The sequence below is a fragment of the Triturus cristatus genome, chromosome 3_1 (genome assembly GCF_964204655.1).
Source record: "Triturus cristatus chromosome 3_1, aTriCri1.1, whole genome shotgun sequence".
NCBI classification, from domain to species: Eukaryota; Metazoa; Chordata; class Amphibia; order Caudata; family Salamandridae; genus Triturus; species Triturus cristatus.
In genome coordinates, this window is record NC_140583.1 from 11604131 (window position 1) to 11618771 (window position 14641).

General features: G+C 49.9%; 1 protein-coding gene across 7 annotated transcripts in view; it reads left to right on the forward strand.

The window, feature by feature from the left end:
* CELF1 (CUGBP Elav-like family member 1) overlaps positions 1-14641 on the forward strand; it is a 548902-nt gene that overhangs the window by 317989 nt on the left and 216272 nt on the right. For all 7 annotated transcript variants that reach the window (XM_085646533.1, XM_085646539.1, XM_085646537.1 and 4 more), the window contains exon 10: positions 10023-10151. In XM_085646533.1, coding sequence (XP_085502659.1) covers positions 10023-10151 — 129 coding nt within the window. The remainder of the gene's footprint in view (positions 1-10022; positions 10152-14641) is intronic.

Consider the following 14641-nt stretch of genomic DNA (forward strand, 5'->3'; position numbering starts at 1 on the left):
TTGTAAATTTTTGAGTTTACATAAGGACCTCAATTCCTTGAAAGACAAGTGTAAGTAAGGTGTGAGGTCGAGCTCCTCCACCAGGTCCATGTTATTATTATCACTAATAGCTGGGTTTGTTTGAGACATTCTAACCTGACAGTTCTAACCCTCTACCCTGACTATAGTGACTTTTATTTTTCTAAAATTCTAATGGGACTTAAGCAAGGCCCTAGCAAGACTTTTAGTAATTTTGGAAAGACCAATCAGAATTCTAAAGGCAATTTTTAAGAGTTCTGTCGTGTGATCAGATGGTAACCAAGTAGTCCAACAAATGCAAGTTTGTATCCCACCGCTGATCCACCAATGTGAGAAAGTGGCTCTGTATATACTGTTCCCTAATAGGTACAGGGTGTACAGAGTCCACAGTCCCCCAGAGGCTGATAGAGGTCAAAGTTAGGTATGACCTTACTCTCAAAAGTGGTAGCTTGGTCGAGCAGTAAGGCAGTACCAGAGGACAGTGTAAAGCATTTATTGTACACACTCAGTCAGCAAATGGTTTCACACACTCAATAACTGAACTCTAGGCCAATGATTTGTATATATAAAATATATGCTTGTTTTATTTTTAGAACCACAAGGGGGTAAAAGTATACTTTCTCAGAATGAGAGGTTGAATATAAATACTTTTGTTTCAAGCAATAAATTTGTGTAAACAGTCACAGTTGGTTGCAATAAACAATCCTATTTCCTAAACATAACAATGCATTGAGCTCAATGGTAAGTTCAGGTTATTTGTAATAAATTACTTTTCAGATTACTTTTGGAATTCCAGGTCTGGATCCTAGAACCAGCCTGGGGTCAGTATTCAGAATCAAGTGAAGAAAGTCGACTTAATAACTGTAATGATTTTTAGATAATATTTAGCTATTTCAAAAGTTAGCACTTAGAAAATATTTCACAGAAAACATTCAATGGATCTCTATGGCAAGAAATTCAAATTGCAGGTAGAGTACTTTATCGTTACTTTAGTAATCCAGGACTGGGTGCCTAGACCCAGGACTGGGGTCCTTATCAAAAGCAGGTAAGTAATTTCGTTTGCAGAAATGGTACGATTTTAAAAGAATATTTCAAATTTGCAAAAGTAGACACTTAGAAGAAATTTCACAGAAAAGCAGGCAATGGTTTCCTATGGGAGAAAAATGAGTTAGAAGTAAGTATAGTTGTGAACACTTTTCAGAGTCAGGGCTGGGCACCAAGATCCAGCACTGGGAGCTCACCTAGGAGCAGGTGAGTAAATTCGTTTTTGTCACTTGGCTGATTTTTGGTGAATTTTTGCAGTTTTGAAAAGTTCACACTTAGAAGATTTTTGAAGAAAAAGCCAGTCAATGTTACCCTATGAGGAAAATGAAGTTAGCGGTTTAAGGGTAAGTGCTCGACTGGTAGTGTTGAAATTCCGGGCATGGACTCAGGGGTCCCCCAGTGTCAGGTAGGTACAGTTGGTTCACCCTCAGCGGTTTCAGGACGGCCGGGTGCAGAGAGAGTTGGGCCCAATGTTATCCTATGAGGGATAGGGGGGCCTTGGTTGGTGGCTGCTGTCTGGCAAGCCACGCGGCTGTGGGAGCTGGGCTCCTGGTCACTTACTCAGGGCAAGTGGGGAAGTAGGTTAGAGTAGAGAGGGCACTGCCAGGGCCACTCGGGCGGCTGGGTGCAGGGTGCTTTTGAGCCTTAGGGCGCTCAATGGAAATCAATGGGAATGTTCCGGTTTGGAAAGAGGCTGCAGGCTCGGGGACGAGGAGGTTTCAGGTGCCACCACCACTTCGAGAGGTAAGTTGGGTAGTTGTAGGTTAGGTGGGTACCCCAGGATTGGGCACAGGGGGTCGCAGGGCGCCGGGTGCAGGGGTGCCTTTTGACGTCGGGAATCTTACCCTCTGGTTGATCGCGGCTGGGGTGGCACTTGGTTCTGAGGCTGCAGGCTTCTTCCGGGATGTCGAGGGGGGTCCTTGGGTGCCGGACTCTGGGTCACAGTCGCCGTGGGGTCGTCCTCTGGGTCTTTGTCCACTCCGGCACTGGCCAGGCTTGGCTGGTGCAGAGTGTGTTGGGTCCGCGGTCCCGGGCTGGTGCCAGGGATAGCAAGTAGGTTTCTTGAGTAGAGCCTCTACTCGTGGGAGTCCCAGGGGCTTAGAGCTAAAAGGTAGCCAGGTCCTCCGGGGTTGGTGAGGTTGCTGGCCACGTGGGAGGCCGCGCTGGTGCAGGTTCGAGAGTCGACAGGCCGGTAGGGCTGGGGCCAAAGCAGTTGGTGTCTTCTTCTCTTTTTAGCAGCTGCAGGGCAGGTCTTTGTTCTTCTTGCTCTTCTTGTCGTTTTTCTATCTGGAATCTGAGGAAGGAAGGTTCAGGGGGCCCCTAAATACTAGATTTAGGGGCGTTACAGGTAGGTGAAGGCCAGGGACCAATGGGTCCTTGTCCTGGGGTGGGTACACCCCCTATCCTGCCTCTCTCCTGTGGGAGGGGGGCAGTAGCCTAATCCTGATAGGGTAGGGCCTCCCATCTTCAAGATGGCGAGAGCCCGGAGATGTGCTTCACCTCGCCTCCCCCACCTGAGGGGTGGGGTGGGCAGGCTGGCACATCCCCTGTCCTTGTATGGGGTTTCCGGCCAAGCTTCCCGCCAGAGTGGGGGGTTGCAGTGGCCTGGGGAAACTCCAACTGGCGGCATGCCTTTGAAGCTTCCCTTTGCTCATCCTGGGGGAGGAGATTTCTCACCTCACCCAGGATGTGCATTGTTGCAGGCCCGGGAGAGCAGGGGCTCTCCCACCCAGGGGTCCAGCAACGTGTCTGCTGTGTGGCAGCCTGGGCAGCCTCAGAGCAGACGTGGATTGCAAGTTAGCTGTAAGGGGGCATCTTCTAAGATGCCCTCTGGGGTGCTTAGTACATTAAATCCTACACTGGCATCAGTGTGGGTTCAATGTGCTGAGAAGTTTGATACCAAACTTCCCAGGCTTCAGTGTTGCCAATATGGTGCTGTGGAGCTCGTGTTTGACAAGCTCTCAGCACCATGTATTCTTAAATGACAGCACTGCACTTACAGTGCCCAGGAATGGACCCGGGTACTGTAGGGGCACAGGGCTCCTGCTCCTGTGCCCACACCATAGGCGTAATGCACCCAGCTAGAGGGGTGGCTGACATATGCCTTGGCAGTGTAGGTGATGGGCATGGTACACAGTGATGTGTGCCATGTCGACTCTTTGTTTGGTCCTGCACCCAGACACTCAGCCTGCAAGGGCAGTGTGTGTGTGTAAGGGTACAGGGCCTCTGAGGGTGGCACAATGAGTGCTGCAGCCCTTAGAGGCCTTCCCTGGTCACAAGGCCCTGGGTACCTAGGGTACCATTTACTAGGGGCTGACATGTGGCTAGGGTTTGCCAATTTGGAGTTTGTGTGGTTTAAGGAAGGAACATAGGCCCTGGGCACCTGATTGGCAGGAACCCAGGGTACACTCAATCGAAGTACATTCAGCAATTTAGCAAAAAGTGGGGGCATACCATGCAAGAAAGATGGCACTTTCTCACAGGAACTTCGGACAAAAGGCCCAGCGGATCCTTACAAAAGGACTCCCTGGCGCAGAAAGACGCCGAAAGGCAAGGGTCGTCGAAATCATCCCATGAAACGGGCCGATCGACGCAGAAAGAACGTTCGACGTCGACGCAAGTTTCATCGAAAAGGCCCGCGGTCGACGCCGAAAGCATCTCCGAAATGGAGAAAAAGAAGAGGCGGCTCGAGGCCGAAATGGAGAACATCCTTCAAAGGAAGAAGGAGTTCGACGCCAGGATGAAGGAATTCAAGATTCCAACGGTTTCATCGGCGGACGTCGTCGAAGTCGAGGAGGAGTTCGACGCCGAAGGGCTGACAAGGGACCTCGAAGAGGAAGAGGAGCCCTATTATGAGGAAGAAGCCGAGGAAGAAGACCAACAATCGTTCTTCGAATCGGCGACATCTACCGGCAACGACGTCGAATGGCAAGATCTCGACACCGAAAACCCGGAGGAGGCCGTGGACACGTACCCCTCGAGGCCTTCGCCACCAGACGACATCGGGTTGTACAATATGGTGGTGAAGAGCGCAGCAATGGCCTTCGGCGTCAAGCTCGACGAGGAGAGGCCGAAAGCAGATTTTCTCGTCGAAACACTGCTCCCCATCCAGACTAGGAGCCAGTTCCTCCCCATGCTACAAAGCGTGATGAACCAGGGGAGAGAAGCCTTCAAGGAGCCTGCCACCTGTCGGTCGATCACGCCCAGGACAGAGAAAAAGTATAAACACTCCTCCCTGGACCCACCTTACATCAAGGGTAGCGTCACCGCAGACTCCATCATTGCCTCCACGGCCAGGAGAAGGGCCAACGTGCCAGCAACCTCGGGCCCACCTCCAGATAAAGAGAGCAGGAGAATCGACCTCACAGGCAGAAAGGTCGAGAGGAACGCCGCAATGCACTGGCGCATGGCGAATTCAAATGCACTCCTAAATAGACACCAGTACCAACACTGGGATGAAATGGGGGAGCTAGTAAAGCACCTCCCCGAAGAATACCGCCAGAGAGCCTCTCACCTGGTAGATGAAGGCAAGAACATCGCCAACTCCTGTATAAAGACGGCGTTGGATGGGGCAGAGACTTCAGCAAGACTCATGGCCATAGGGGTCACAGAAAGGAGGCATGCATGGCTAAGAATCTCGGGATTCAAACCGGAAGTGCAGAACAACATCCTGGGCACTCCCTTCAACGGAGAGACACTGTTCGGAGCAACGGTGGACGAGAAGCTCACCCAGCTCAAGAAGGAGAACGAGACAGCGAGGTCCATGGGGGCCCTGCAGCTGAGGGGAATGAGACGAGGAAATCCCTCGAGGAGACCCTACGGTAGGGGTGGAAGCCAACAGGGGACGTCGCACCAGGCGTTCCAACAAGGTCAGCAGGGCGAAGGTCACGGACAAAGTCAGCAGAAGCAAAGCTGGCAATATCAACCTCGGGGCCAGTCCTTTCGAGGGAGAGGGAACGGACGTGGCCAAAGGAGGAGAGGGGGCGATCAGCCCTCCTCGAAGTGACTCAGCACGCAAGAAGACGCCCACCCTCGTCAGGCCCCCAAGGGTGAGGCGCAAAAAGGTGTCATCGGGGGGAAGAGAAGATCCAAGAGCCTACGAGCATACGTCACCGGTAGGCGGAAGGCTGAGGTTCTACCTTCAGGAGTGGCGGCGCATAACCACAGACAAGTGGATACGGAACATCGTGCAGTACGGATACTGCGTAGACTTGGAGAAAAGACCTCCAAACAGAAAGCCGAAGGGAAGACAGAGATCGGCCCAAGAACTGGCAATACTCAGAGAAGAAACACGGAAACTCCTGCAAAAGGGAGCCATAGAGACAGTGCCGTTCAGGGAACGCAACAAAGGGGTCTACTCAAACTACTTCGTGGTTCCGAAGGTAGACGGAGACCTCAGACCCATACTGGACCTCCGGTACCTAAACAAGTTCGTCAAAACACAAAGGTTCAAAATGACTTCACTGCAGGAGGTACTGCCACAGATAAGAGAAGGGGACTTCATGGTCACCGTGGACCTCAAGGATGCCTACCTTCACATCCCAATAAACAGAAGGCACAAGGGCCTTCTAAGATTCAACATCGAACAGGAACACTACCAGTTCACAACCCTGGCCTTCGGATTAAAATCAGCGCCAAGGGTCTTTACAAAATGCCTGTCGGCGGTAGCGGCACACCTACGAAAGCAGGGCATACACGTATACCCCTACTTGGACGACTGGCTGGTCAAGGCAAACTCACGCGAGAAGTGCGAGAGGCACGCAAAACGCGTAACGGACACCCTCACAAATCTGGGATTTTCCATCCACTGGGGAAAATCATCGCTGGAACCGGAGCAGGTAAAGATTTTCCTGGGGGCACAGATCAACTCCCTCAACAGTACAGTAGTGCCCAGCGACAGGAGGACAGATGCCCTACTGAAGGAGACGCAGCTCTACCAGAAGGGGCGAGCTCTGACAGTGAGGGCGGTGAGCAAGATGATGGGGATGATGGCGTCCTGTATCCAGCTGGTGCCGAATGTACGCCTGCACATGAGACCATTCCAGGAATGGCTGCAACAGCAATGGTCACAAGCAAACGGAAGTTGGGAGGATCTAGTGGTTGTTACGCACGCAGTGCAGGAGGAGATAACTTGGTGGAACAGAGACAACATAACAACAGGGAGAAGCCTGACACCACCAAGCCCAACAGTGACCATTACCACGGACGCATCGCAGATGGGATGGGGAGCGCACATGGACAACCTCAGAGTGAGGGGTCTATGGGCTCCGGCAGACGCGGTCCGCCACATCAACTACCTCGAGTTGAAAACAATACTGCTAGCCCTGAAGGCATTCCAGAGACACCTGTGCGGGCAGAGGGTGTTGGTGCAGACAGACAACACCACGGCGATGTTCTACATCAACAAACAAGGGGGGACACAGTCGTTTCCCCTCTCATCCCTAGCTCAGGAGATTTGGAGATGGGCCATACCTCTCAGGATAGATCTACTGGCAATTCACCTACCGGGGAAGGACAATGTGGAGGCAGACTGGCTGAGCAGGCAGACCTCAGCATCGCACGAGTGGGAGCTCAATGGCCAGGAAACGGAGAAACTCTTCCGGAGATGGGGGACTCCCACAATAGACCTTTTTGCAACACGCCACAATGCAAAATGCCAAAGCTTCGCGTCCAGGCAACCAGATCAGCAATCCAAGGGAAATGCCCTATGGATAAGCTGGTCGAGGACATTTGCCTACGCCTTTCCACCGATACCCCTGTTGCACAGAGTGCTCGACAAGTGCAGAACCAGCAACATGACTCTGATCCTGGTGGCCCCACAGTGGGCGAGGCAGACATGGTTCTCACAGATTCAAGAAATGGCGCAAGGCAATCCATACAGGTTCGAGCGAAGAAAAGACCTGCTCTCAATACAAAACGGGGAGGTCCTGCACCCAGAGCCAGAGACCCTCAACCTAGCAGCATGGCTCCTGAAGACCTAGAGTTCGCACACCTAAGGTTACCTCAGAGCACTATGCGAGTGCTACGGGAGGCAAGGAAACCTACTACAAGAAAGTGCTACAGCGCAAAGTGGAAGAGATTCACGGTGTGGTGCAGGAAGAAGGGCCTGCACAACAGAATGACAAGAGACTCAACGGTGCTGAGGTACCTCACACACCTTCTAAAGAGTAACCTCTGCTCGAGCTCCCTAAGGGTGCACCTAGCAGCGATCGTTGCCTACACCAGAGGTGAGAAGGGTGGAAGTTTCTTCAGCTCGCAGGTGGTGAAGAGATTCATGGAGGGAGCCAAAAGAATGGCACCCCCGAAAAGGTTGCCGCCGCCGGCATGGAATTTAAACGTGGTTCTGACGGAGCTCATGAAGGCGCCGTTTGAACCCATTCACAAGGCCAATCTACAAATGTTGACGATGAAGACTGCCTTTCTAGTGGCCATAACCTCACTACGCAGAGTGAGCGAGCTTCAAGCACTAATGCTACAGGAGCCCTACATTCAAATTCACAAGGACAGGGTAGTCCTGAGGACGGACCCACACTTCATGCCCAAGGTAGTGTCGGCGTTTCACATGAATCAGAGTATACAGATACCGAGTTTCTTCCAAAACCCGACTACAAATGCAGAAAAGGCCCTGCACACCCTCGATGCCAGAAGAGCGGTGATGCACTACATTGAAAGAACCAAAGAACTCAGGAAGTCGAAGCAGCTGTTTGTGTCCTTTGCTACTAGCTTCATGGGTAGACCAGTGACCAAGGGCACCATCGCTAGGTGGATTGCCCTCACTATCCAATTCTGTCACAAACAGGCTGGACAGGAGCTAACGGAGGGGCCACAAGCTCACTCCACAAGGAAGAAGGGGGCCACAGTTGCCTTCCTGGCAAACACGCCCATCCAAGACATTTGTCTCGCAGCAACTTGGGCATCTGTGCACACGTTCACAAAGCACTACTGCGTGGACATTCAAATGAATAAGGAAGCACAGGTCGGACAGAAGGTGCTACAACACATTTTCAACGACCAGCGATCATCTTCCACCCAGCCACCACAAAAATAGGAAAACCGCTACAAAATCTATGCACAGCATAGTGAATCCAGAAAGATTCACGCTGCAAAACGAAAAGTTTCTTACCTGTCGGTGTAGTTTTGCAGCTTGAAGATCTTTCTGGATTCACTAGCGAACCCACCCACCTCCGCCAGGAAGATGAGGCTGGAGGAAGAGGGGGTGAAATGGATAGGATCAAAAAAGTGGATACGTACAGAAATGTGGACAAAAGGATTAATCAATCGCCTAGGGTTAAAAAAAAAAAAAAAAAACAGGGAAAAAAGAACCCGAAGATGGCGCCCCAAAGGTGGGACTTCCGCAGGAAGCACGACGACGTCACGGGAGGTGCACCAAATGGTGGACGTCGACGCCCACCTGGGCTACAAAAAAAAAAAAACAAAGAAAAGACTACGAATCCGGACCCAACCACAAGATCGCGGAATAATGCGCAGCATAGTGAATCCAGAAAGATCTTCAAGCTGCAAAACTACACCGACAGGTAAGAAACTTTTCGTTACACATTGACTTTTTTAATGATTCTCGATATGAGTGCTTAACATACTGAGATCTTTGGCCTTTTCTGTGGTGTTCTCGAGTTTCCTAAGGGGTCCTTCTGCAGAGTTACCGTTCTACTGTAATCTTTGGTTAGGAAGCACTTTTGTTATGCGTTAATGCATATAACGTGTCTCTGCACCAGTCGGCCTGCATGCCAGGCACCCTGGCATGCCCTTCTAACCCATTAAACGTGAATCTTCTAAAGAGGGAGTGCTGTTTTTCATGTGCCAGATGACCCTCTAATGAATGGACTTGGTAGTTTTCTGTGCTGTAGCCTAAAGTGTAGCTGGTAGCCATGAGTGCTTTAAAATAGCGTGATTGCCTTGTGCATCTAACGTTTTTATCGCGCTGTGTTGGGATGTGTATGGTCTTCTCCATAATCAGTGTGTTTCCTTCTGTGGAATATTTCCATTCTCTTTAGAGTATAAGGAAGTGGCCCTGCCACTGCTATACAGGCATCTATATGCTACCGCACGTTTTACTCTTTGTATACCAAACATACAGAAGAACTCACTTACATTTGGCCCTGATGTATTTTTCCCAAGCCTGTTTGATGTTAACATGTTTAGCCATGTGGGTGTATAGAATACTAATATAGAGAAAGTTGCATTGATCAGTCACTGCCGATGCAACTTTTCGATGTTTACGGAAGGGGGTGTGTAATAGACGGAAATAGAAAAAACAAGCATTGGCATAGCCATTAAGTCTCACCTTTCGGACCTTATAAGTGTTTAGTTATCCAGCACAATAACCTTGGTGCAACAACATCAACTGTTGCATGGCTAAACACTTATGAGGTCCCAAAGGCGAGACCTATTGGCTATGCCAATGCTTGTTATGTAGTGCTTAATGTTGGAGAATATTCTTCTATGGCTGATAATTAAAAAGAAAAAAACAGCAGCTCAAGACAAATGATGGGGTCAGGCAGAGGAATACAGAAGCCTCCCTGCGCGCTGGTGCTCGTTCCCTAGGCCCTGGGAGTGAACGTTTACAGAAAAGGCGGGACATGCACCTGTCTTTGGCAATTTGCGTGCTTTCATTATTGAAAGCCACACGCAAAGGCCATTGGAATGTGTGGGAGGAGGGCGACCCACACGGAGAAGTCTCTTCGAAATCTGGAGTGATTCCAAGAGGCCCTCTTCTAGAGCAACGCATGTGCTGCGCTAGGCCCGACCTAAAAAGGGAAACAGACAATTCTGCACCCAACCACTAGATGGCGAAATAATGCACAGCTTGTGACTCTTAAAAACAGACATCACACAAGCAAAAAGTTTATATGCGCGGTCTAAATTTTGGTTATGACGTAGGGATTTGCCATTGGCAAGCATAGCTCAAGAGCTTTAACCTTTGCCTTTTTTATGTATTTCAGGACTCAATGCCATGCAGCTGCAGAACTTGGCAGCATTGGCAGCGGCAGCTACCACAGGTCAAAATGTGCCAAGTGGGTCTTCGTCTCTCACCACTTCTAGCAGCCCCCTCAGTGTCTTTGCCAATTCAGGTAAGCATTACATTATATTTACATTTCCAGACTCAGCCACTAGAAGGCAAATTAAGAGCATCCGAACCTGGGAACAGTCAAAAGCCACTAATTTATTCTTACAAGCGACTAGTTGAGTAGCTAGTTATTGAGCCTATGAGTCCTTTTTCGGGGGATTCTGACAGTTAATTCTTTTGGTCACCCCTGGCGTTAGCAGCGCGCATGCGCTGTCCTCTCCATACGAGGGCTTCTTGGAATCGATACGATTCCAGAAGTCGTGTCGCTGCTCCGCCTGCAATTTTGATTTGTGCGCGTCGTTTTGCATCATGGATGATGCAAAACGCAGTGTAATGATTGCACCGGAGGCAATCAATACATTGAGGGTTGCCACCCTGTCCGCTTTTGTTCCCTCCCAGCGGGATTGGCTCTTTTACTTGTGGCATGACACAGCGCTTTCTAATTGCTGGGTGAGCGCTTTCTTTTTTTCATTCGTACAATGGCGTGGCGACAGCTTTTTTTTAGTCTGCCGTATCATGGCGTCCTCAAAAGCGCATTAATTGTAGCGGCCGCCTGTTTATTTTTACCTTGTTGTGTATGTGTGATTGAATGCTGTCTTTTTGTGTTTCTCTTTTCATGCCTTCTTTCGGGTTTTCCATTATGTGACATACTTCGAGCATGTCTTGCATCACAGATTAAATTTCTCCTAGCTCCATCGCCCATGTGTCTGTTACCTGAATGGCTAAAGAATTGTGATTGTTGGCCGTGGCACAACAGTGTCTGTTTTGTTGTGTGCTTACTAACACAATATGAATTCATGTCAGTTATCCAAAAACACTTTGTTGGTAGTTTTTAATTGTGTAGGTGCGATTTTCTTTTCTTTGAGCATGCTATGAAGAAGAGGTATAATTTGCAGTGCATGGGTGGCAGGGTACGTGTAAGAAAGTGGCTCTGTATATACTGTTCCCAAATAGGTACAGGGTGTACAGAGTCCACAGTCCCCAAGGGTTTGGCAGAGGCTAAAGTTAGATATAACCTTACTCTCTAAAGTGGTAGCTTGGTCGAGCAGTAAGGCAGTATCAGAGGACAGTGTAAAGCATTTGTTGCACACACTCAGCCAGCAAATGGTATCACACACTCCCCCCCCCCCCCCCCCCACCCCCTCCCCAAACGAAAGGTGATGAGACTAACCTTGCCCTATGGAGACTTCATTGTCTAAGTGGAAGAACCTGGAAAGTCCATCTGCATTGGCATGGACAGTCCCTGGTCTGTGTTCCACTTCAAAGTCCATTCCCAGTAGGGAGATGGACCCCCTTAGTAGTTTTGGTATTTCCCCTTTCATCTGCATTAGCCATCTGAGAGGTCTGTGGTCAATTTGAACCAGGAAGGGAGTACCAAACAAGCATGGCCTCAACTTCTTCAGGGACCAAACCACAGCAAAGGCCTCCCTCTCAATGGCACTCCAACGCTGCTCTCTGGGGAGTAGCCTCCTGCTTATAAAAGCAACAGGTTGGTCTTGGCCTTTATCATTGGTCTGGGATAGGACCGCTCCTATCCCTAGCTCAGAGGCATCAGTCTGCACTATGAACTGCTTGGCACAGTCTGGAACTTTTAGAATTGGTGCTGAGCACATTGCTTCTTTCAGGGTGTCAAAAGCCTTTTGGCAACTAACTGTCCAGTTAACCTTCTTGGGCATCTTCTTGGAGGTGAGTTCTGTGAGGGGGTTCACAATGGACCCATACCCCTTCACAATCCTCCTGTAGTACCCGGTCAAGCCAAGGAATGTCCTGACCTGGGTCTGGGTTGTTGGAGCTATCCAGTCCATGATGGCCAGGATCTTGGATTGTAAGGGTTGTACTTGGCCTCCACCTACAAGGTGGCCCAAGTACACCACAATGCCCTGCCCTATCTGGCATTTGGATGCCTTGATAGTGAGACCTGCATTTTGCAGAGCCTCTAAAGCCTTCCCAAGGTGGATCAGGTGATCCTGCAAGGTGGAGCTAAAGGCAGCAATATCATCAAGATAAGCTGCACTAAAGGATTCCAGCCCAGCCAGGACATGGTTCACCAACCTCTGGAAGGTGGCAGGGGCATTGTTTAGCCCAAAGGGCATTACAGTAAAGTGATAATGCCCATCAGGGGTGGAGAATGCGGTCTTTCCTTTGCTCCTGGGGCCATGCCTATCTGCCGGTACCCTGCAGTTAAGTCAAAGGTACCGAGGAATTGGGCTGCCCATAATTTATTTATCAGCTCATCTGCTCTTGGAATAGGTTGAGCATCTGTCTTGGTGACAGAATTGAGCCCTCTATAGTCCACACAGAACCTCATCTCTCTCTTTTCACCTTGTTGATGAGGTTTGGGGATCAGAACCACTGGGCTAGCCCAGGGGCTCTCAGAGGGTTCAATGACCCCTAACTCCAGCATCTTGCTGACATCAGCTTTGATGCTTTCCTTGACTTGGTCTGACTGTTGATAGATTTTGTTCTTGACAGGTGCACTGTCACCAGTGTCCACATCATGGGTACACCAGTTTGTCAGACATGGGGTCAGGGAAAAGAGGCTAGCATACTGCTGCAAGACTTGCTTGCAGTCAGTCTGCTGTTGGGCAGAGAGGGTGTCTGAAAATGATCCATCTTGTGGGCTGTAGGAGAGATCAGGGAGAGGTTCACTCTCTGCTTCCTGTTCCTCATCAGTCACCATGGTGATGTCAGCCCTGTCATTGTAGAGCTTAAGGCGGTTCACATGGATAACCTTTTTAGGTGTCCTGCTAGTGCCCAGGTCAACTAAATAGGTGACCTCACTCTTTCTTTCTAGGATAGGGTAAGGGCCACTTCACTTATCTTGGAGGGCCCTTGGTGCCACTGGCTCCAAAACCCACACCTGTTGCCCAGGTTGAAATTCAACTAGTGCAGCTTTTTGGTCATACCAGTGCTTCTGGAGCTCCTGGCTGGCCTCAAGGTTCTTGGATGCTTTTTCCATGTACTCAGCCATTCTGGACCTTAGGCCAAGCGCATAGTCCACTATGTCTTGTTTGGACTCTTGAAGAGGCCTTTCCCAGCCCTCTTTTACAAGACAAAGTGGCCCCCTTACAGGATGACCAAACAGAAGTTCAAAGGGTGAGAAACCTACTCCCTTCTGTGGTACTTCCCTGTAAGCGAAAAGCAGGCATGGTAACAGGACATCCCATCTTCTTTTGAGTTTTTCAGGGAGACCCATGATCATACCTTTCAATGTCTTGTTGAATCTCTCAACAAGGCCATTGGTTTGTGGGTGGTAGGGTGTAGTTAACTTGTACTGCACTCCACACTCCTTCCACATGTTTGTCAGGTAAGCAGACATGAAGTTGGAACCTCTGTCTGAATCCACCTCCTTAGGAAACCTTACCCTGGTGAAGACACCCAGGAGGGCCTTGGCTACTGCAGGAGCTGTAGTAGTCCTAAGTGGAATTGCTTCAGGGTACCTAGTAGCATGATCCACTACTACTTGAATAAATTTGTTCCCTGAGGCTGTGGGAGGTTCAAGTGGACCCACAATGTCCACTCCAACCCTTTCAAAGGGTACCCCCACCACTGGTAGTGGGATGAGGGGGGCCTTTGGGTGGCCACCTGTCTTGCCACTGGCTTGACAGGTAACACAGGAGCTGACAAACTCCTTCACCTTTTGGTGCATCTGGGGCTAGTAAAAGTGACTCGCTAGCCTTTCCCAAGTTTTGGATTGCCCCAGATATCCAGCTAGGGGGATGTCATGAGCCAAAGTTAGGAGGAACTCCCTGTATTTCTGTGGCACTACCACCCTCCTGGTGGCTCCAGGAGTGGGGTTTCTTGCCTCAGCATACAGTATTCCCTCTTCCCAATAGGCTCTGTGGGTACCACTGACCTCTCCCTTTGCTTCTGAAACAGCTTGCTGCCTCGGGCTTTCAAGAGTGGGACAGTCTCGCTGACCCTTTCACAGCGCTTCCCTAGAGGGTCCCCCTGTGCCCAAAAATGCAACCTGGTAAGGGTCAAGCTCCATGGACTCAGTTCCCTCAGGGGTATCCAAATCCTCTCCCTGTAGAGAGGGGTCCCGAATGTTTTGCTGTACAGAAGCTGGTTCCCCAGTCTTCTTACCTTTTCTCTTGGTTGGTTGGGCCATTATTTCAGGCTCCAGACCTACGTTTTCACCCTTCCTCTTGATCTGGTTTGCACACACACCAATTCAGGGATGCCCAGCATGGCTGCATGGGCCTTTAGCTCAACCTCAGCCCAGGCTGAGGTTTCCAGATCATTTCCAAGCAGACATGCAGCTGGCAACTTTGGAGAGACCACTGTGAGAAGATGGCCTGATGTATGATGTCACTAGTTCTAGTGTACACCTTATATCAGTCCAAACAACCCTTATGGTGATTGGTTGTAAAGTCAACCTTATAGACCAGCTATCCTAGTGGTAGCATGGACAAGAGCAGTCTTAGGCTAAACTGAATGGCATGTGAAGCCAGCTGTGATACCATATATAATCCCTTGAATACCAAATGAAAG